Genomic DNA, 21,834 nt, shown 5'->3' with positions numbered 1-21,834 from the left:
TGATAGTGGGTGACCTTCAAGAGAATACAAGTCTACAACGGCCAACGATTTAATTTCCGAAATATGTCATGATTTGACATGTCCAAACCGGACAGCCCTTCATGAGTAATGTATTGTTATCAACAAGTCAACACCAGACATATTTTTCAAAACTTCCGTGATTTTACAGCACATAGCCAATGGCTGCTCCCCTCCCATGCCCTGCAGCGTTTGCATTGGACAGGTTGCAATTACCGTGCACTCGGATTGGTCGCTCACATGCAGCGCGATGTTTGAATTGGTTCATTCAAACAGCGGCAGCCTGGGGTAGGAAGGTGAGAGAGTGGTGCTTTTTGTTAGCAGAGATGCGTTAGACTCAACAACTTTAAACGTTAGACGATTTAATTTTTAAGCTGTACGCTAACTTTTATAAGGTTTCTGACAGGGAGTTAACTTTTCCTAAAATTTGTAGATATTTTGTGGCAATATAGGTGCTCGAATTCGAAGTCGGAACGAATATTACATCTGCTTAGTCTACAGCGAATTGATATCTCCTTCATTGGTGCTGTTGCAAAAAAGGTAAGGCCTTTATTTATCAAACAACTTCTTCATTAACCATCAAATTTGTTGTTAAGGAACAAAGATCTATGTCTCCGTAAGGCATGTTCTGGTTGATCTTTTTCTGGTTGACGTTTTTCACCAAATGTGGCACTTTCATTCCATTCTAAACCAACGTGGCACCAATGTTTAGCATTTGAATGGTTGTTTTGGACTCTCTTATGAATACGTTAATCAATTTAAGTCGTTATCAAATAAAGTAAGCGGTTGGTTTAGTTGACATTGTGTAATGTAATTTTCATTGAGTTTTCATTTGAAGAAGTTGACTGAATGTGGACAGTCGTACCGTGGCATGGTCCGACGACACGCCATAGGACTATCAGTAGGTTAGTGCCCAACCCAGAGGAGTTGCAGTTGTAGAAAGTAGGTGCGATTTTGACTAGCGTCTGCTTGCCGTATGCATTTCCCCCGACGCTTTTGTAGTTATACTCTTTGTGTTTTCTAATATCGTGTTAAATGATACTAGTTTGGCTACATTTGAATTACCACCCTGATCAAAAATGTTCTGGAGCGAATAGGTCAACTTTCAGCATCGGTACAATGGGAGTTAATTGCTGTGGGTGTTTTAGCTTTGTTTTTCTTCTCAAACCTCAGCTGACTTGATCTTAAAGTCTTAAAATTTGTCTGTTCCTGGCTAACCGGTCTCCCAGGTAGACGCACATGTCTTGGTATGGGTGTGATTGAACCATTGACTGTCTATTCACTTTCACTGGATTGGACCTGTGTCTGTCTGTGGTGTAGAAGGCCCAATGATCACTATAGGGAAGGGTTTTGTTTATTGTCGCATGTTCAAGTCCCACCAATTGCCAGTATCTATCTAGGCCCAGCCCTGATACTTCTGACTGTCAATTTTGACCATATCTGTCCTCATGTGCTTTCCACACCTAATAATCACATTAATTATCAGTACATGAATGTAGATCCAATGTAGTAAGCCATTTACAACTACTTGGCACTACATTGTAATGTGCTCTGTGTGGCACTTTGCTCGTGGTTTTAGGCACATGCTGCTCCTTGCATTCTGATAAAACCACAGGTGTTTACAATCACGTGATGACAACTTGGAATCCAAGCAAAGCTACACACAGTGTGTCTTAAAACATCAACAGTTATGTTCTTGACAATGGGATCATCATTATCATCATCATTATCTTGTCTTTCCCCCAGGTAGTGACCATGGCATCAGCCCTCCTTTCCCCTTCTTGTGGAGTGTTCTCCGACGAAGATGAGTGTGGGCATGTGTTTGAGTCCACGGCGGCCGACCTCGGTGGTCTGCTGCGGCCCCAGCCCCCCCTACCAGAGCTCTCCCTCATCTCCCCGGCCATGGAGCCATGCACACCCGCAAGAAAGGTAAGCTCCACAGGCACTACTAAACTTGTAATCTTGGGCAGCCGTTGCTTACTGTATAAGGAGATGGGCTTGCGTGTCCCACCCTTCCACTCCACTTACCACCCGCACTCCATGGCTGAGGTGCCCTCAAGTAACCCCACACTGCTCCAGGGACTGTAACCAATACCCTGTAAATTACTAAGTCGCTTTGGATAAAAGTGTCGGCTAAATGTAATGCAAAGTCATGTAATCTAGAAAATCTCTGTTAAATTGCGCTATTAAGGTCCTAGGTGAAGAATACAGTTACACATTCAAGGAGATGCTTTTTGTGTGAGTTCATCCACTCTGTGTGTTTGCTTGACTTGTGTAATTGATCAAGATGCGAAAAGAGCCCTTGGGGTTGTTGTAGGTTTTAATTTTACTTCCTCTTTGGAATATGGCTTATCTCATCAACCATCTCCTCTCCTGCTGAAGTCACCCCAGGCTGCTCTGATGGTTCATGATGTAGTCTGTGACCTTGCAGTTTGTCACATTGCCGGCAGTGGTTTGCTGCTTACAATGGGGGTCTGTGTGTACTTCTGTCGTCAATCTAATCTCTTCACTGGAGGCCATGGGGCTGGAGACACGGTAGATTGTTGCTCCGTCTCTCCTTCTTGCAGGCTGTTACTACATCACTTTCATTCATTTGGTTTTACGCTCACGCAAACCAAACAAGGACCTTTTTAATGCCCGTGTCAGGAACCTCTAACTTTCATTGACAGTTTTGTGTGTGTGTGTGTGTGGAGTGTCTGCATGCTTGTCTGAGATGGCGTAGTGTCATTTTCTAGGTATAGTTTTTCAATTTGTCTTCACATCTTCTACCCAGACATGGGGTTTTCACCATACTGTGACTGTACAGTGTATTTCCCTCCCAAATCATCTGTGTAATCAATTTTTTAATTTAGTTTCTCTTGACCGCCAGGGTCATCTGGAACTCAACCACGGTTACATGCGTAACGTAACCATCAGGGTTTTTTTTTTTTGTCCTGCATGGTAATTATTAGAGGTATCAGAGACTAGGGCTATAGGTAACTGATGGAACCATAGAATCGTTGAAATCACCTTTTGCTCTCCTCTCCAGCTTGCATCATGCTTTAATTATTATGCTTTTTTCCATCCTGCAGGCCAAGTCTGGCGGTGAGCGTCGGGGCAGTGGCGACGAGGGCTCGGAGAAGCTGAAGGTGTTCCTGCGCATCAGGCCCCTCACCCACACGGAGAGGGAGCGCGGAGAGGACCAGGTAAGGCACCCCCAGAGAATCGTATGTGAGAGGGAGATAAAGCAGGCGGGTTCTTTTCCAGTATCCACTTAACGTTGGGTGAACGCCCCTTTAGGAGACCTTCGATTAGGAGACCTTCGGAGTATTGAGGTAGAGAATAAATGGAGTCCCCTTAGCGCTGTAGATGGCGGTAGCGCACGTCTTGTGCAAACACCACGAAAAGAGAAGAAGAAGGAGGGACAACGCCCCCTTAGGAGACCAAATTTTGAGCACACGCTTTTGCGTTGTGTGGCGTGTTTCGATTCGTCTTTATTATATCCAACCTCTTTGGCACCCCGTTGAGGCCAGCAGGGTAGCAGTGGAGCTCTGGCTGGGCAGACAATACAATTGAGTATGAGAGGTGTCAAAAGTAAAAGTAAATGAAAGACAGTTTCCTTCGAACACATGTAACTTATTAATCTGAGTTTAACAGTAGACTTGTGTACTGACGCTGGTGCTGGTCTGCACAGGTTGGATCAAGTTTTTGGTGGTTCTTAAAGTTTGTAGTGGTTCTTGTTACTGAAAAACACTAAAAACCTAACAACACAATAGTCTATCCATTCTCATTAGGTACAATGCAGTAAATGGTGTGTAACCACCACTAAGTAATACCATGTGCCAGTGTTGTACTACTTCCACCAAGTATTTACACATACTTTTACTTTTGACACCTCTGACTAGAATGTGTGATTTAATGGTGTGTCGATATATTTTTCAGGGATGGGAAAATTGTGTGTGTGTGTGCATTTCAGGGATATGGTATGTGTTTAAATGCTGTGTGTATTTTTCAGGGGTGTTTGTTTAAATTCTGTGTGCGTCTATGTAACTTTCAGGGCTGTGTGTGTGTGGAGGGAGATGAGACCCTTCTCCTGAGGGCCCCCAAAGAATCCCACACCATGAAGTACGCCGACAGGGGCATCACACAGAGCCTGCACAAGTTCAGCTTCACAAAGGTAACACGCTATACTGTTATTATGGCTACAATACACTTGAAATAACACACATGCACATATGCAATGGATGCCATGGGGCAGCCATGGCTCAGTGGTTAGAGAACTTGCCTTAAAATCAGAGGGTTGCAGGTTCGAATCCCACCCTGACCAACACATTCATCCATGGCTGAAGTGCCCTTGAGCAAGTCACCTAACCCCACATTGCTCCAGCCAGGGCCTGTAACCAATATACCCTGAACCTGAATAACTGTAAGTCGCTTTGGATACAAGCATCCGCTAAGTGCAATGTAATGTAATGTAATAATGCCAAGCTAGCAGAGTTCGGCGGTAGAAGGTTAGTACACCTCCCCCCCGAAGCCTCATACAGTATCGGTAGCGCTGAGCTGTCGGTCTGTACCTTTAGCTCGGTGGTATCGTGCTGTCTCCCATACCCGAACTGGAGCGCTGACTGGCAGGTCGTGAGTTCGAGCCCAGTGTCGAACTACCGCAGATGACCCCAGTTACACATACGCATACACACGCTAATCTTCATGGCAAATATGCATATGCACACCTCACATACTTGTGATATATTTGTGAGACCTTAACCCAGGTTCCCAAAAAAATGCAAAGCAATTAAGTTCAGGATCTCTCTATTAGAACATGTATGCACACTGATTATGTGTGCACAAAGTAACACTGTGTGGGTGTGTGTGTGTGTCTGTGTCTGTCTGTCTGTCTGTCTGTCTGTCTGTGTGTGTCTGTCTGTCTGTCTGTCTGTCTGTCTGTCTGTGTCTGTCTGTCTGTCTGTCTGTCTGTCTGTCTGTCTGTCTGTCTGTGTGTGTCTGTCTGTCTGTGTGTGTGTGTCTGTGTGTGTGTGTCTGTGTGTGTGTGTGTCTGTGTGTGTGTGTGTCTGTCTGTGTGTGTGTGTCTGTCTGTGTGTGTCTGTGTCTGTGTGTGTGTGTGTGTGTCTGTGTGTGTGTGTGTGTGTCTGTCTGTGTGTGTGTGTATCTATAACTGTGTGTGTGTGTGTGTGTGTGGGTGTGTGGTGTGTGTGTGTTCGTTTCCTTCTAGATCTGTGGCACAGAGACGAGCCAGCAGGAGTTCTATGACGGCGCGATGAGGGAGATGGTGCGCGACGTGCTGAGGGGGGAGAACCGGCTGCTCTACACGTATGGAGTGACCAACTCCGGCAAGACCTACACCATACAAGGTCAGCACGGTTACATTACCGTAATTTACACATACTGTAGTATGTACGCCCGGCCCTACAGTACAAGAGAGAAGTGCAGTAACTGTGAAGGTTGACTGTGGAAAATGCATTGAAGCATGTCACACTGCCTTGTCAAACCTGCAGCGGCAATAGAGTGGATGTTTACTGGGATAACATTGAGTTGACTAGACACATTATGCTACCTTATCATGTCTTTTTTGGGTCTGAAAATAGTGAGCCTTTTTAATTCACTTATTCATTTATTTATCCATACTTGTTTTATTACTTGATCATTTATCCTTTTATCATTTTATGTCCTGAACTAAGGCTATGTTATGATTGCTTGCAGACACATCTTTTTAGGACTATTATTCACTACTGTGTGTGTGTGTGTGTGCTTTCTCGTTTGAACCTTGGACAATTGGCGCCGTACGGCAGCCTCCAGAGCTGATGTGGTAATGTATAGTTGTGATATTGTGTTATATTTTATACATGTTGTGTATTTGTGTGTGTGTGTGTGTGTGTGTGTGCAGGCCAGGGTGCGGAGGCGGGCCTGCTGCCGCGTGCGCTGGTCTCTGTGTTCCTGAAGCTGTCGGGTCGGCTGTACCACGAGCTGGACCTCAAGCCCGTCCTCAGCCAGGAGGTCCGCAAGCTGGACTACAACGAGGTGAAGGTGGAGAGCTTCCGCCGGGACGCACTGCTCAGAGCAGAGGTGAGGGGAGCGCAAAATAGAACTTGTCTCTAATTGCTATCCGACATGTCCGCGGACATCGCGCCAGTGTGCGAATTTCTACTGAAAACAAAGGATTCGATTTTTTGCGAAGCACTTTGTCGGCGCCTATGTGCGGAAGCCCTATGTTACATATTTAATATGCTGTGCAATAATGTTAATGATGTCATTGTCTTGTGTATTTTGTACCGTGGATCTATCCATGCTGCTCGACAGACACCTTCATTTCCTCCGGAGTTGCTAACTGTTCCTCCACTGTTGTATTTGTCAGGATGAGCTGTCCTCGTCTCGCCTGCGTAAGGACACCAGCGTGAGCTGGGACAGCGGCATCGGGGGACTCTCAGCCACCAGCCACATCGCCACCCAGCTGGAGGGTAAGCAGAATAACAACAGTGTGGTTTTTATATATATAGTATATATATATGTACTTTCCATAATAAAGTCTGAAAGCCAAGGGGGAAAAAAAATTGTTCATTTATTTATTTATTTTCTTGGCTTTCAGACTTTATTATGGAAAGTACAGTATGAGAGTTAGACAGGAAGCGAATGGGGAGAGAGACGGGGAGGGGTCGTCTGCAAAGGACCAGGGCCGGGAATCGAACCCGGGTCAGCCGCATGGCAAGCGAGTGCCCTACCGGTTGGCCACGGCAGGGCCGATAATAATAATGCAATTTTATATGCGCCTTTCATACCACTCAAGAGAGCAGGGTCCCGGAGTGGGGGTATTGAAGACATGGCCACTGTGGCTAGTGGTTCTCCATACAGTAGTGATGAGCCACTCAGCCTTTCTACTAGCCACAGTTTTGCTAATCTTTTCACATTTGAAAACCCTGGTGGCAGGATCGGTGGGGTATGAGTGCATAAAGGGCCGAGGGGTGGGAGGATCTGTTGGCAAGAGAGAGAAATGGATCTGGAGGGAAGCTATGGTGTGTGATGTGGTTAGCAGGTCAGGGTTCTGGAGGGAAGCTATGGTGTGTTTAAATCAGGGTGTTAGTGTTGCACCGATACCACTTTTTGGAAAACCGATACAAGTACGAGTACATTAATGTGTACTTACCGATACCTTTTACCACCAAAATTCAATGAAAATAAATGCATGGCCTTGTTTTTTTTCCACCTGTGATATTTTTATTGTCCATTTCCAGGTAGATTTAAATGTTAGTAAATGAGGAGGCACTTTTTTTCCATTATGCTTCCAAGTCCACAGAACGTGACAGGATGTTGCATTGTTTTGTGTAATAGCAGTATCGTTCCTGATATCGGCAAGTGCTTGACGAGTATGAGTACGAGTTATGAGCAGTATTGGGTGCCGGTGCCGGTATCGGTGCATCCCTAGGCTCTGGGATTGGACTTTATGATATGGTAAGATCAGAGTGGGGGGAAAGTAATGCAGGATCGGTTGACGAGAGGGAGAATCGGATCTTGAGGGACACTGGTGTGTGATTTGGTTAAATCAGGGTTCTGGGGGTGGGAGTGCCAGGGGCTTGGCAGGCAAGGGCGCCGGGCCGGGCTGTATGTTTCAAGGTTGGTGGTAAATCAGACGCCCACCTGGCCTGATTTTAGCCTCCTTGGCACTGCCAGACAGCTTTTTGTCACCACCGCCTGTCAAACAAAGCAGTGCCCGCTCCAGATTGGTCACCTGCATTGGCTCTGTGGCCAGTTGCCAACTGTGGTGGTGGTTCACAGGAAGAAAAAGGCTGAAGCACACTAGTCATGCTAGCAGTGTCTACAAATATCACCTACGTTATTTCACTATGCAGCATGTTGTCGTCGTCGTTAGTGAAAAAAAATCCCGAGCCTGAACTTTTTTCCTGCACTATCACCCCTGCAAATATCAAATCTTAATATCAAATGTGTTTTCTGTATTGTTCTGTATAGTGTATGTCCTGTATATGTGTACTCCACACACCTTGTATGTTTCTGATCATGGCCTCTTTTGTAAGCTGCTTTGGATATGAGCATCTAATAAAGGCAATGCAGTGTAATGTAATGTAATGTGGATGCATGTCTAACTGCCAGATTTGGAGAGGGCACTGAAGAATGGCTGCTCTCAATTGGGAAAAAACGTTCTGTGTCTGTCTGTCTTTGTGGACCAGCCTTACCTTTTTGAACTTTTCTGTTCTGTTAGGGTCCGGTTTGGGTATTCCAAGAACCTGGCTCTGTAGCAATCCAAGCTATATTAACTTTGAGGCGGTGTTAAATCATCTAATAGAAGAACTTGGAGTCCTTATTTTATTGACGGAATGACCCCTACAGCCGATCTATTAGCAGGTTTACCACTTCCTGTAGGTTAACTTGGCCGGATGTATAAGTTCTTGGAATACCAACGACTGTTCCAGTGCCTGTGAAAGGTGTATTGCTCTTGGAATACCCCAGTGTGGCAGTGCCTGTACATCTAGAGCAGGGATGGGCAACTTTCATGATCAATCCAAAAAAAAAAAAAAACTTGCATGATATGGACAGCTGCAATTTTTCATCGTCACCATCGGAGGGCAATATGCAACTTGCATAGCTCGACATGCAGTTGGTTGCTCACTGACTGTCTATGTCTTTTTGATTCGGAAGGAATGGGAGTGTTCTCTATCTGCCAACAGTATTAATTACAATGGATTCATTTTAGAAGTGTTTTGAAAAATCTGCTTATTATTTCTTTCTTTATTTCTTTAATTACGTTTTATGTAAGGGCCACACTGAGTGGAGGAGCCGGGCCGCATGTGGCCCCCGGGCCCCGGTTGCCCAGTCCTGATCAGAGCGCAGAGCGAAACAATAACAATCTTTTGCATGTTGTCTTTGCTGCAGATTCGGACAGCGTGTGCCTGGAGGCGGAGGGGCTGGGTCTGAGCCGCGGTGACGAGCTGGAGGAGGGCGTGCGGGTGTCGGTCTGGGTGTCCTTCTACGAGATCTACAACGAGTTCATCTACGACCTGCTGGACACGCCCCTCTCCTCGCAGTGCCGCAAGAGAGCCACGCTGAGGCTCAGCGAAGACCGCCAGGGGAGCCCCTACGTCAAGGGTGAGACTGGGGGACGTGTGGGAGTGTGTGTGTGTGGCAGAAACCCTTATGTCAAGGGTGCGTGTGTGCGCTAGTGTGTGTGTAGTAGCGTGTGTGTGTGTGTGTGTTCAGACACCCCTAATGCCCAGTGTGATGACAGCATCCACTCATTTTTGCCCCCAACACTCGCTTCTGCGGCTGCACATGAATGTGTAGTGTGTCCCAATACTTTTTTAAGCGAGGCAAAGTGCTTAAATCCCTTCAAACTTCCCCTTGACTTGGCATCGTGTATGCACACACACGTGTGTGTGTGTGTGCGTGCGTGCGTGCGTGCGCGCGTGCGTGCGTGCGGCATGGCAACCCCTACAAGAGTAAGACGGGGTGTCTGTGTGCACCCTTTATCAGAAATAAAGAGGTATCAGATGTGCAAAAGAAATATTGTTATTGCCAGATTTTTATGTTTTATAATGTTCTAAATGTGTTTTTTTCCATTTTTATTGCTAGATATTCCATTAATAGTTTGTCCGCTAATATTGCTCAAAATCCACAAGACAGCAAATACATCTATTACATCTGTTACTAACCAAGTTATGGAATTATGTTAGCTCTATCTCTTTAACTGTGAACTAGGGATGCACCGATACCACTCTTTTGAAAACCGATACAAGTACGAGTACTGTACATTAATGTGTGTACTTGCCGATACAGAGTACCGATACCGATAGCTTTTACCACCAAAATACAATAAAAATAAATGTATGGCCTTGTTTTTTTCCACCTGTGACATTTTTATTGTCCATTTCCATGTAGATTTAAATGTTAGTAAATGTATGAGGTGGCACTTTTTTCTATGCTGCTTTCAAGTCCACAGAACGTGACAAGATTTTGCATTGTTTTGTGTAATAGCAGTATCGTTCCTGGTATCGGCAAGTGCTTGACGAGTACGAGTATAATGAGCAGTATCGGGAGCCGATACCGATAAAAGTATCGGTATCGGTGCATCCCTACTGTTAGCCTGTGGATTTCCCGTTTTTATGCAATGTCCCTTTTGTCCGCAACGAACACACACACACACACACACACACACACACACACACACACACACACACACACACACACACACACACACACACACAGTACCTCCGCGACCCCCCAAGGGGTCCCAGCCATCAGTTTGGGAATAACTGCCCTGACCAATGAGGCCTCTTGTGTTTGTGTATGATGTTGCAGACCTGACGTGGATCCAGGTGCGCAGTGCGGACGAGGCGTGGCGTGTGCTGAAGGCGGGCCGCCGGAACCAGAGCTTCGCCAGCACGCACCTGAACCACAACTCCAGCCGCAGCCACAGCATTTTCACTATACGCCTGCTGCACATCCAGCCCGACCTCAAGGGCACGCGCATCAGCGAGTACGTACACACACAGACACACACTCTCTCACACACACACACACAGACACACACACACACAGACACACGACAGACACACGACAGACACACTCACACACACACACACACACACACACACAGAGACACACACACACACACGACACACACGACACACACACAGACACACACACAGACACACACACACACACAGAGACACACACACACCAGCCGTAGCCACAGCATTTTCACCATACGCCTGCTGCACATCCAGCCAGACCTCAAGGGCACGCGCATCAGCGAGTACGTACACGGACACACCACACACACACCACACACACAGAGACACACACACAGACACACACACAGAGACACACACACAGACACACACACACAGACACACACACACACACACACAGAGACACACACACACAGAGACACACACACACACAGAGAGACACACACACAGAGAGACACACACACACACACAGAGAGACACACACACAGAGAGACACACACACAGAGAGACACACACACAGAGAGACACACACACAGAGAGACACACACACAGAGAGACACACACACAGAGAGACACACACACAGAGAGACAGACACACAGAGAGAGACAGACACACAGAGAGAGACAGACACACACAGAGAGACAGACACACAGAGAGACAGACACACAGACACACACAGAGAGACAGACACAGAGAGACAGACAGACACACAGACACACACACACACCGACACACACAGACAGACACACACACAGACACACACACAGACACACACACAGACACACAGACAGAGTAACTGGTAGTATTTCTTAGCTTTGACACTGCTGCCCCCCTGTGGGCATTCAGATGTCTCTCTTTCTCTCTCTTTCTCTCTTGCATTCTCTCACACTCTCTCTGTCTATCTATCTCTATCTCTCTCATTCTTTCTCTCTCACACTCTTTCTCTCTCTTGTAATCTCCCCATATATCTGTCTGTCTCGCTCTCGCTCTCGCTCGCGCTCACGCTCTCTGTCTCTCTCTCTCTCTCCCGGATGTATGCCAATCACAGCGAAGTTGCTTGCGTTCCATTTTTTGAAATAGTCCTGTTATTCTGCAGCTGCCCTCTTACATTTTAATCTCGTCACCTGTATATTAAAAACATCTTGCCATTGGTAGTATTTCTTAGCTTTGACACTGCTGCCCCCCTGTGGGCATTCAGATGTCTCTTCCTCTCTTTCTCTCTCTCTCGGATTCTCTCACACTCTCTCTTGTCCTCTTCCTGTCTGTCTATCTCTTGCATTCTTTCTCTCTCACACTCTTTCTCTCACACAAGCTCCCCATCTATCCGTCTGTCTATCTCTCTCTAATAATAATAAATAATAATTGTATTTGTATAGCACTGTATCATACAAGTCATGGAACTGAAAGTGCTTAACAAATGGGGAAAAAACATCAATGTTAGAGATGGATTTCTATCCCTCTGTCTCTCGTGCATTCTCCTTGATGTATGCAAATCACAGCAATGTTGCTTGCATTCCATATTTTGAAATAGTCCCTTTTATATTTTAATCTCGCCAGCCGTATAATAAAAACATCTTGTTCCCCCCCCCTCCAGGCTGTCCCTGTGTGACCTGGCCGGCTCGGAGCGCACCAAGGACCAGAAGAGCGGCGAGAGGATGAAGGAGGCCAGCAACATCAACACCTCGCTGCACACGCTCGGACGCTGCATCACCGCGCTGCGACACAACCAGAACAACAAGTAGGCAGCTCCTCTGTCTCATGCACATACTCTCTCACACACACACACACACACACACACACACACACACACACATACTCACACACACACACACACCACATCATGCGACACAACCAGAACAACAAGTAGGCAGTCCCTCTGTCTCATGCACATACTCACACACACACACACACACACACACCACATCATCGCCTACATGAATGAGAACATCACAGATCCTCCTATCCTCTCTTCTCATCGATGCCTCTTGTCTCCTGTCTCCCCTCTCTATCTTTCTCCTCTCCCTCTCGTCTCATCTCGTCTATTTGTCTCTTCTATTCCTCTGCTGTCCTCTCTTCTCTGTTCATATCCTCTATTCCTCTCCCTCTCCTCTCCTCTTCTCTATTCCTCTCCCTCTCCTCTTCTCTATTCATCTCCTCTTCTCTCCTCTTCTCCCCATCCTCTATTCTTCTCTATTAATCTCCTCTCCCTCCCCCTCTCCTCTCTTCTCTCCTCTATTCCTCTTCCTCTCCTCTCCTCTCCTCTCCTCTCCCTCTCCCTCTCCCTCTCCCTCTCCCTCTCCCTCTCCATCTCTCTCTCCTCTCCCTCTCCACTCCTCTCTTCTCCTCCTCATCCCTCTCTGCTCCTCTCCTCTCCTCCATCCCTCTCTTCTCCTCTCCTCTCCTCTATTCCTCTCCTCTCCTCTATTCCTCTCCTCTCCTCTATTCATCTCTCCTCTCCCTCTCCTCTTTCCCTCTCCCCTCTCCTCTTCTCCCCATCCCCCCAGGTCTCGAGCTCCGCAGGTGGTTCCGTTCCGTGACAGCAAGTTGACACGCGTGCTGCAGAACTTCTTCACGGGTCTGGGCCGCTCTGTCATGGTGGTGAACATCAACCCGTGTGCCTCCACCTACGACGAGACCCTGCAGGCCCTCAAGTTCTCCGCCATCGCCACACAGGTAATGCTGACTCACCGATGTCCTCTCCTCCAGAGTTACCAAAATCACACAGGTAACACTGACTCACCTGTAATATCCTCTCCTCCAGAGTTACCAAAATCACACACAAGATGCATTAGAGTGTCTAGACTTAAAATTCCAAATAACGTAAAAACAAAATATTTTTACAAGTTCGGAGTCAATGCGTGGGGAGTTAATAGATACTTTTACATGACATGGAAGGCTGTGTGTGTGTGTGTGTGTGTGTGTGTGTGTGTGTGTGTGTGTGTGTGTGTGTGTGTGTGTGTGTGTGTGTGTGTGTGTGTGTGTGTGTGTGTGTGTGTGTGTGTGTGTGCGTGTGTGAGAGACAGGAGGCCGTAGAAATTATATTAAAACGTGAAGTGTTGACTTAATAGTGTCTCTCTCTCTCTCTCTCTCTCTCTCTCTCTCTCTCTCTCTCTCTCTCTCCCTCCCTCCTCAGCTGGTGCATGGTCCGTCCACTAAGACGCGTGTGGCGTACATCCTGTCTCTGCTGCGCGACCAACAGGAAGCGGGCGTGGCCGACGAGAGCAGCCTGCTGGAGGACGTGGACAGCGATGACGAGGCGGACGTCACCGTGCTCGACTCGGATGTAAGAGAGATAGAGTGTGTGTGTGTGTGTGTGTGTGAGAGAGAGAGTGGGTGTGTGTGTGTGTATGGACAGCGGCGATGAGGCTGACGTTACTATACACGACTCGGATGTAAGGCCGTGTGTGTGTGTGTGTGTGTGTGCGCGCGCGTGTGCAACGACGAGGCAGACGCCGCCATACTTGACTCAGATGTGTGTGTGTGTGTGTGTGTGTGTGTGTGTGTGTGTGTGTGTGTGTGTGTGTGTGTACAGCGATGACCACGCGCATTAAGACTGTTTGTGTGTGTGTGTGTTTGTGAAGGCAGATGCCACCATACTCTGTTCTGTGTGAGCCAGAGGGAACAGGATGGAGGTATTATTGTCCTCGATGTGTGACTGTGTACGTAGACGTAGACGTAGGGGTATTTCTATGCTTGTTGGGACCAAATGGTAGGAGGAATAGGAGGAATGGAAAGCTTGTGAAAAGGTGGCCAGTGAGGAGGACAATCATCATGGTCCATAGTATACATTATTTTTAAATTGGTAACGAGAGCTAAAAGTACAGATTAGGGAGGGATGCACTTTACCAATCTGTAGGGTGGTGATCCTTTGAAAGGTTTGCCTGTGTGTCTCTCTGTCTGTCTGTGTTTGAGAGGGACAGAGGGAGAGAACAAACGTCACTATGCTAAACTCCCATGTGTTTGCCTTTTGGGTGTGTGTTTGAGTGACTGTTTGCGCACAGCACGGACCTGGGGTGCATTCCTGGAAAGCGTAGTTGTTAGCAGTTAGCAACTTCGGTAGTTGCCAATGGGAAATTTCATTGCAACCAACAAAGTAGCTAACATAGTTAGCAACTACGCTTTCCAGAAATGCACCCCTGGTTCATAATGTTAATGACCCATGATTTTTTAAATTATTATTTATGTCTGTATGTGTGCATGTTAAACAGTGGGACTATGAGTGTGAACATTGGAAGACTTGAGATCGCTAGATCATACGATATGTCAAAATGAATCGAGATCGCTATATCAAGAGTTACGGTAAAAATTGCCTTCACAAATTAGTGACAAGAAAAACACAGTATTTTTAAATATCGTTATAGAGATATTCCATGCTGTTATCGAGTATCACATTTTTTCTGATATCGTGCAGCCTTAGGGTACCAGGGGGCGTTGGGGCTCTAGGGGGCGTTGAGAAGGATGCAGGCGAAACGGGGCGGTGCTTAGTTGCCATTTGGGGTGCATTAGTCCTTTTCATTTCTTTGATACTTAGGGGGGCATTGTTAGGCTTATGATGAGATCAAGGGGGTTTGGGAGGCTGAGGTGTGTGTGTGTGTGTGTGTGTGTGTGTGTGCGCGAGCGTGGGCGGGCGTGCGGGCGAGCGTGCTCTCCTCCAGGCCATAGACATATTGAAGCGTGAGGTGCTGAGTTAATATTGTGTGTGTGTGTAGGCTCTTCTCCAGGCCATTGACGTGTTGAAGCGCGAGGTGCTTCGTCAGCGTCAGGAGAAAGCAGACATGGAGGCGGCCGTCAGGGAGGAGGTCGTCACGGAGATGATGGAGGTCATCAATCGCATGCAGGACGACTTCAGGTACCAACGCCCACACACACACACGCAAGATGACTTCAGTTACACACACAAACAAGCACAATATGTTTAAGAAAATAATGTGCATACGTGTGTAGTACTGAAGGTTAATGTTGCTTTTGTGTGTGTGTGTCAGTGAGACGCTGGAGGCCGAGCAGACCATCATGGAGGAGCGCTACGAGAAGAAGATCAGCAACCTCCAGACCAGCCTGAAGAAATACTACAGCCAGGAGATAGAGGTGGGTGCGCGCGATTGTCAAATGGCAAACAATTAGTTTTTTTTGTTTGTTTGTTTGTTTGTTTTTTTAAGTAGTATGAAAAGGTAAATATTGAGGCCCTGCCGTGACAAACCGGTAGGGCACTCGCCTGCCATGCGGCTGAACCAGGTTCGATTCTCGGCCAGGGTCCTTTGCCCACCCCTCTCCGTCTCTCTTCCCCAATTCGCTTCCTGTCCACCTCTCACTGTCCCATCAAATAAAGTCGAAAAAGACCAAAAAAGAATTCCAACAACACGTTGTATTATTTTGGTCTGTCTTCAATGCATCTCAATCAGGGGTGATCCTCTCCTTTCTTCTCTTCTCTCCTCTCCTCTCCTCCATCCCATCCCATGTAGGAGTGCGATGATCAGGTCCGCAAGCCGAACGCCATTTACTTAACTGTGTTAGTCAACACACTACTATGTTACCATACCATTCCTGTAAAGTGTCCTTGGATAATTCATTATCATCAGGGCTCTAAATGAACACCAGCCAAACGGCCGAATGCTGGTGAAAATTCAGTTTGGCTGGTAGAAAAAGTTTTCTAGCCACTTAACCTGATTATGAGTGTACATGCGTGTTTGGCTAGCAATATGAACGTCTCCTATCCAAATTTGGCTAGTGTTTATAAAAATGTATTTATGGCCCTGATTATCGAGCCAGGCCACGCCCTCCTAGTGACGCAACATCTGCGTTGCTCCTAGTCAGGCCAAGAGCAATGTAAATATCTTTTCTGATCTCCTGAAAAATCGGGAACTTCACCCACTTTGTCGGACAACAGTCAACCAGTAGCAAACCTAGGGAGGCGGGTCAACCATGCTGTTTGGGAAACGTTAATTGTTGTGCTCTTGGTCAGACCAAGTTTCGAAGAGAAATCAGAAGCCTGATTATCATCGTTCTTATTATCCTGTGCAGGAGCGTGACGAGACGATCCGCGAGCTGAACGCCACCCTGGAGACCAGCCGCCTGTCCCTGCGCGCCGAGAGCAGCGGAGGAGGCGTCGTCGCCACGGCGCCCATCTTCCCGCCGCTGATGACGTCCGAGGAGGAGGGGGTGGTGCGGCGCTCCCAGAGGCTGCGCTCGCACTCGCAGACCCCGGCCCCGGGCCACACGCACACGCTGCCAGAAATGCAACAGTGCCGTATGGAACTGGAACAGTGCCGAGCCGAGCTGGACCTCTGTAGAACGGAACTCAGGCTCAAGACACTCGGTAAGGAGAGGGGGTGTGCGTGTGGTGCCTAGGCCCTCAGTTATTTACCATTTTCTTCTTGAAATTAAGGATAAGGGTCTCTAGAACAATTTTTGACTGAGAGCAAAATAGATCAGATAGCAAGATTTTTTATTTTTCAGCCCAGCTTTGTCCAACATGGCCTTACAAACAGCTTCGAAGTATAAACGAATCTTTTGTATCATTGGTAAATTACTATGACTAATTGCCTATACACACAACCCCGCTATGTGTGTGTGGGAGAATGTATGTGTTTTTGAATGTATTTGAATATGGTGACATTCTCTCTCTCTCTCTCTCTCTCTCTCTCTCTCTCTCTCTCTCTCTCTCCAGAGCTTCAGCGCTGCTCCAAGCAGGAGTCCTCCTCCACCACCAACAGTGCCACGGCCTCCTCTGCTGATCGCAAACTAGAGGAGGGACAAAAGGTGAGCCGTGGGCCTATTTATATTAGGGCTGTAACGATATTGTATCGAACCGAGAAATCGTGATACACAGAGTCACGATACTGTATCGTGATACAAGGAGGCAGTATCGTGATACAAGGAGGCAGTATCGTGATACGCCCTTTCAAAGTTTTCATACACATCAGCCCAGAAAACAACCACAGGATATGAGGTGATAGCGCTTTCAAGCATCAATTATTATATAGAAGCTTTTAATAATCATTAGTAGTCTCTTGTAACCTATTCTACCTATAAACTATGTGTAATCGTGGGGTGTATCGAACAGGTCATGAATCGTGATACAAAACGAATCGTTAGTTGAATGTATCGTTACAGCCCTAGTATATATACTTAAAAAAAAAAGACATTGAAGTTAGGGAGTTAAACTTTTAGCCTTGTGCACCATCCTACGTACTTCAGCCAGGGGACTTGGCTCCGCACTACGTCTGGTACCTGTTTTCTGTGGAGCGATGTTGACTGGTAGGATTTGCGCCGGTGTTCTGACAAACATTCTGGTCCTACATTGACAGAACATCCTACCATAGGACAAAATTACAGAGATGTCTGTTAAAAAGGTCCTACATTGCCATAGATCGACGTCAGACATGTTTGTTCAACACCTTCTAAGTTAAATCCTGATTTTCCCGAAAATGCGTCTTCCTGCTTCCTGCAATCGCGTCACATCAAACAACCTCCAGACCATGAATACGAGTAACCCCGAAACTGTGTGTTGTGTAGAACCTGCGTGAGCTGCGTGAGGATCTGCAGCAGCTGATAGCTGAGCTGCAGTCAGGGGAGAGAGCCTGCTGCAGGAACACAGACGGGGAGAAACTACGCCAGGCGCTCAGCTCTGCAGACGACAAACTCACCAAACAGGTACACAAACACACACACACACACACACACACACACACACACACACACACACACAAGCTTTGTCTGTCTGTCCGTCTCTCTCTCTCTCTCTCTCTCGTTCTCTCTCTCTCTCGTTCTCTCTCTCCCTCTCACACACACACACGAGTTGTAATTGTTACTTGCAAAATATTCAATAGGTTTGTTACACTCGTATACACTTCAGTTCAATTAGAGAGCCTCTCGCGTGCTTTAATGTACAGTACAGTTTACACACATGTTCAACTTTTCTAGAGTTGCTGTCCTTACGAAAGCACTCCCTCCCTCCATCTCTCCCTCTCTCCTCCTCCTGTTGGGGTTCCCTCTCTCTCTCTCTCCTCCTCCCCCTCCTCCTCAGATCACATTACACACACACTGCTAACAGGGTGGATTAACTTAGACACTGGGGAACACGCACACAAACATACAGAGACCACAATGTTAAAAGTCTAACAGTGTGAGGCGCACGCACATCCCAAAAAGCAATTGCCGTGGGTGCAGGACATCAATGAGCGCACAAGAAAAAGTTAAAAAAAAATATCCGCACACCACAAAAGCTCCCTTGTCACAACGTCTCGACCTGCAAGGTCTTCGTCAGGTGTCGGGTATTTTTTTTACTTTTTCTTTCACAATTCTAAATTCTCTTCTGACCTTTTTTCCCCCTCACCAACTTTTAACTCGTCAACCCAATCTCTTCCTATCCCTAATCTTTTCTTTTGGCCTTGGTGTGAATCTATCCTTTTTTTCCTCACATCACCATCCCATTTTAACTCTGCATGCACCTTTTCACTCCCCATCCCTCTTGTCTCTTGCCTCTCTTGCCTTTTCCCTTCTCTTTTTCTTCCTCCCTCCGTTTCTTCCTCTTCTTGTCTTTTGGGCCTCTGCCTCTCTTTTCCTCTGTTCCTGTCTTCCACCTCCCCGTTTCCTGGCTCCTTCCTTCTCTACCACCTATTTCTCTCCTTCCCTCCATCCTTCTCCCCCTCCTTTTTCCTCCTTTCCTCTCCTCTCCTCCCTTTCTCTCCATCTCTCCATCTGCGTCTCCCAGGATCAGATGCTGGTGGAGCTCCACACCAGCCTGCAGCTGGTGAAGGCTGAGCTGAGGCGGAAGGCGGAGACTATGCCTCCCCCGGCCCCGCCCACTCCCGGCTCGTCCTGTAAGAGGCGAGGGTGCGCTGCCGCTGCCGCCGCCGCCGCCCCCGAGAACGTCCCTCCTCCTGAGAAGCGACCCTTCTTCCGCTCGCTGTTCCCCTCCCGCACGCCAGGGGGCAGCAGAGCGGGCGCGCGCCACGCAACCGACGCCGCAGACCAGAACGCCACACCCTACGCCCGCGTGCTGCGCTCACGCCAGCCCTCTCCACCACCCAGCCCTGCCCTCGCACGCCGAGCCTTCAAATACTGACACGCCAAATAAATCTCTTTTTATATGATTTTAAGTTTTGTAAGAAAAATTAAAAGAAAACGCCAATGGAGTCGTGGATAATGGACTTTTTCTAATAGTGTCCACTTTGTGCTTCATTGAGAGTGTGACTCGGGTGTCTCTGTGATGCTCACTGTTTAATCACAGATGTTGAACAGTTCCGGGGTGCGTTTGTTGAAAGCGTAGTTGCTAGCCAGTTAGCAACTTGGGTGGTTGGTTGCCAATGGGAAATTGCATTGCAACCATCAAAGTAGCTAACGTAGTTAGCAACTAGGGTTTTGAGAAATGCACCCCTGGTTTGGGCTTGTGTGCTTGAACACTCATGTATTTATCTACCACAGCTTTAAATGTGCTGAGTGAAGGATTGCAGGATTTGGGCTCATTTTTGGGAGGCTAGTGTTGAATTGTCATCGATCAATTTTTAATTGAGAGAATAAATCCATCAGCAACGGTGGGTTCATGTTTTTGTTTAGGTGTTCTCAATGCGTTTTGCCTTTCTAGCTTATTGTATGATTATGGCTCAGTAGTTTGCAGTATATTATTCTTGAACGCTAAGTACATAATGAAAAAAAAATATTATTGCAATATCAAGTAAATTACTAAGATGTTGTAGCCATTTGTCTTTTTCTTATTTTAACCATTCACCCAGCCGTTTTATATAATTCCTGTTTGGTTGCATTCCCAAGAGATTTTTCTTATGTTCAACACCTAACAAAGTTGTCAGATCTTGAACTTCAGTTCTGCTCAAAGCTGGAACTCATCCACTTGGCTGCTTGTTCCTGTTGGGTGAGAGAGGCTCCGTGTGAGTGTGTGTGTTTGAGAGTTGAGTGTTTTAAGTCAGATCTGGTGGATGTTTTTGTCAGGTGTGTGTGCGCGCGCGCGCGCGTGGTATTATGTCTGTTACTGTTTTTGTCACCATCAGTCAAGTGCACTCTGAACCAATGCAGTTTGGTCAGCAGTATTACTACTGTAGAATTGAGCTCGGATGTTGGATCCCGGATAAACCGCTTCCCATAGCGAGTGATGTGTATGGGACACTGGTCGTCTGTTTTTATGCACATAAGAATGAGGGGAAACATGCATGGCCTTCCTCCTTTGCACATAAAGTATACTGTTAAGTTTTCTTTTGTAAATAAAACCATTTCTACAGTTTTTACCAAGAAATCAAAAAGACGCTTTTGATGTATATTCAGTACTCCAACAGAATTGTATGATGTAGCTTTTAGGCTTACGAATCACCTTTTTCTGTGTTCTGTCTTTATATGCATGTGCTCTCCTGTTCTGTTTTAGAACCTATGTACAATCTGTTAGGAACTGCAATAAAGCCATCTTGAAGCAACAAGAGATGTACGTCCAATGACTTTGAATAGAAAAAAGTTGTATTTTCCACAGTTGACAAAGCAAGGCATTCCCTGAAATCTGTAAATATTTACATATTAAGTGATGTCTCTCGTTTAGAAATAGACGAATATAAACACTTATTCATACCTAAACAACAAAAAAGCAAAGCACAGCTACATCGAGATACATGAGTATGATAGTGACAGGACTACAATGATTTGTCTAAGAACACCTGTTGCGATGAACACATTGGCTTGAGTAATGTGTATTTTGTGTGTGTAATGTCATGGGGGGACAAGTCCAGTGTATTTGACGGCTGCTTGAGAGTGTTTTGCTCAACACTCCCTCCGGCGTACGCAAGTCCAAGGCTGATGCGGCTCATCCCAAATCGTGTGTGTGCGTGCGTGTCCATGCAACATTTTCTTTTACTGAATAAGTCCGGCAGTGGCAGTGGCACGGTCCTGCCTACCCGGTGGCAATGGCGAGCAGCAGATGACAGTGTGTGTGTGTCACAGACCAAGTGGTTATGAGGAGAAATACTGTACACACCAAGGGGGAATACAGTCTATCAAGGAGAGAAGCCAGTACACTGTGTGTAAGTCTCATATGGGTAGAACATTAGATTATAGATGACACCATCTCGTTTTTCACAGCAATCCTGGCAGCCTGATTCGTGACGAAGCAGTGCTGCTTTTGCTAGGCAGTGGGCATGCACACTTTGCCAGTTTGATGCATTCTGGTTAGAATGTTCTAACCACAATGCCTCAAACTGGCAAAGTGTGCATGCTCACTGCTTAGCAAAAGCAGCACTGCTTCGTCACGACCGGGCCTACTATTTGTAGGGGGACTCTCCTCTGTCAAGAATGGCTTAATAATGTGAACATTTCCACCAACAAACTGTACAAGAACAATAGCTGAAA

The 21,834-nt window shown here is 46.8% G+C and overlaps 1 protein-coding gene across 1 annotated transcript; it reads left to right on the top strand.

The window, feature by feature from the left end:
* The first annotated feature begins 306 nt into the window (after positions 1-306).
* On the top strand, positions 307-20,711 carry kif20a (kinesin family member 20A). The gene is made up of 18 exons (XM_063197733.1): positions 307-558; positions 1,765-1,947; positions 3,090-3,203; positions 4,055-4,174; positions 5,228-5,366; positions 5,900-6,078; positions 6,368-6,470; positions 8,896-9,108; positions 10,318-10,495; positions 12,086-12,229; positions 12,996-13,164; positions 13,625-13,774; positions 15,201-15,340; positions 15,474-15,576; positions 16,510-16,804; positions 17,156-17,247; positions 18,004-18,141; positions 19,202-20,711. Exons 2-18 carry the CDS (start codon positions 1,774-1,776, stop codon positions 19,553-19,555), a joined length of 2,805 nt encoding a protein of 934 aa, XP_063053803.1. The 5' UTR covers positions 307-558; positions 1,765-1,773; the 3' UTR covers positions 19,556-20,711.
* The last annotated feature ends 1,123 nt before the right edge of the window (positions 20,712-21,834 follow it).

The sequence above is a fragment of the Engraulis encrasicolus genome, chromosome 4, assembly GCF_034702125.1.
Source record: "Engraulis encrasicolus isolate BLACKSEA-1 chromosome 4, IST_EnEncr_1.0, whole genome shotgun sequence".
NCBI classification, from domain to species: Eukaryota; Metazoa; Chordata; class Actinopteri; order Clupeiformes; family Engraulidae; genus Engraulis; species Engraulis encrasicolus.
Note: the sequence above shows the minus strand (reverse complement) of the source record. Positions and strands in the feature narration are given on the sequence as shown.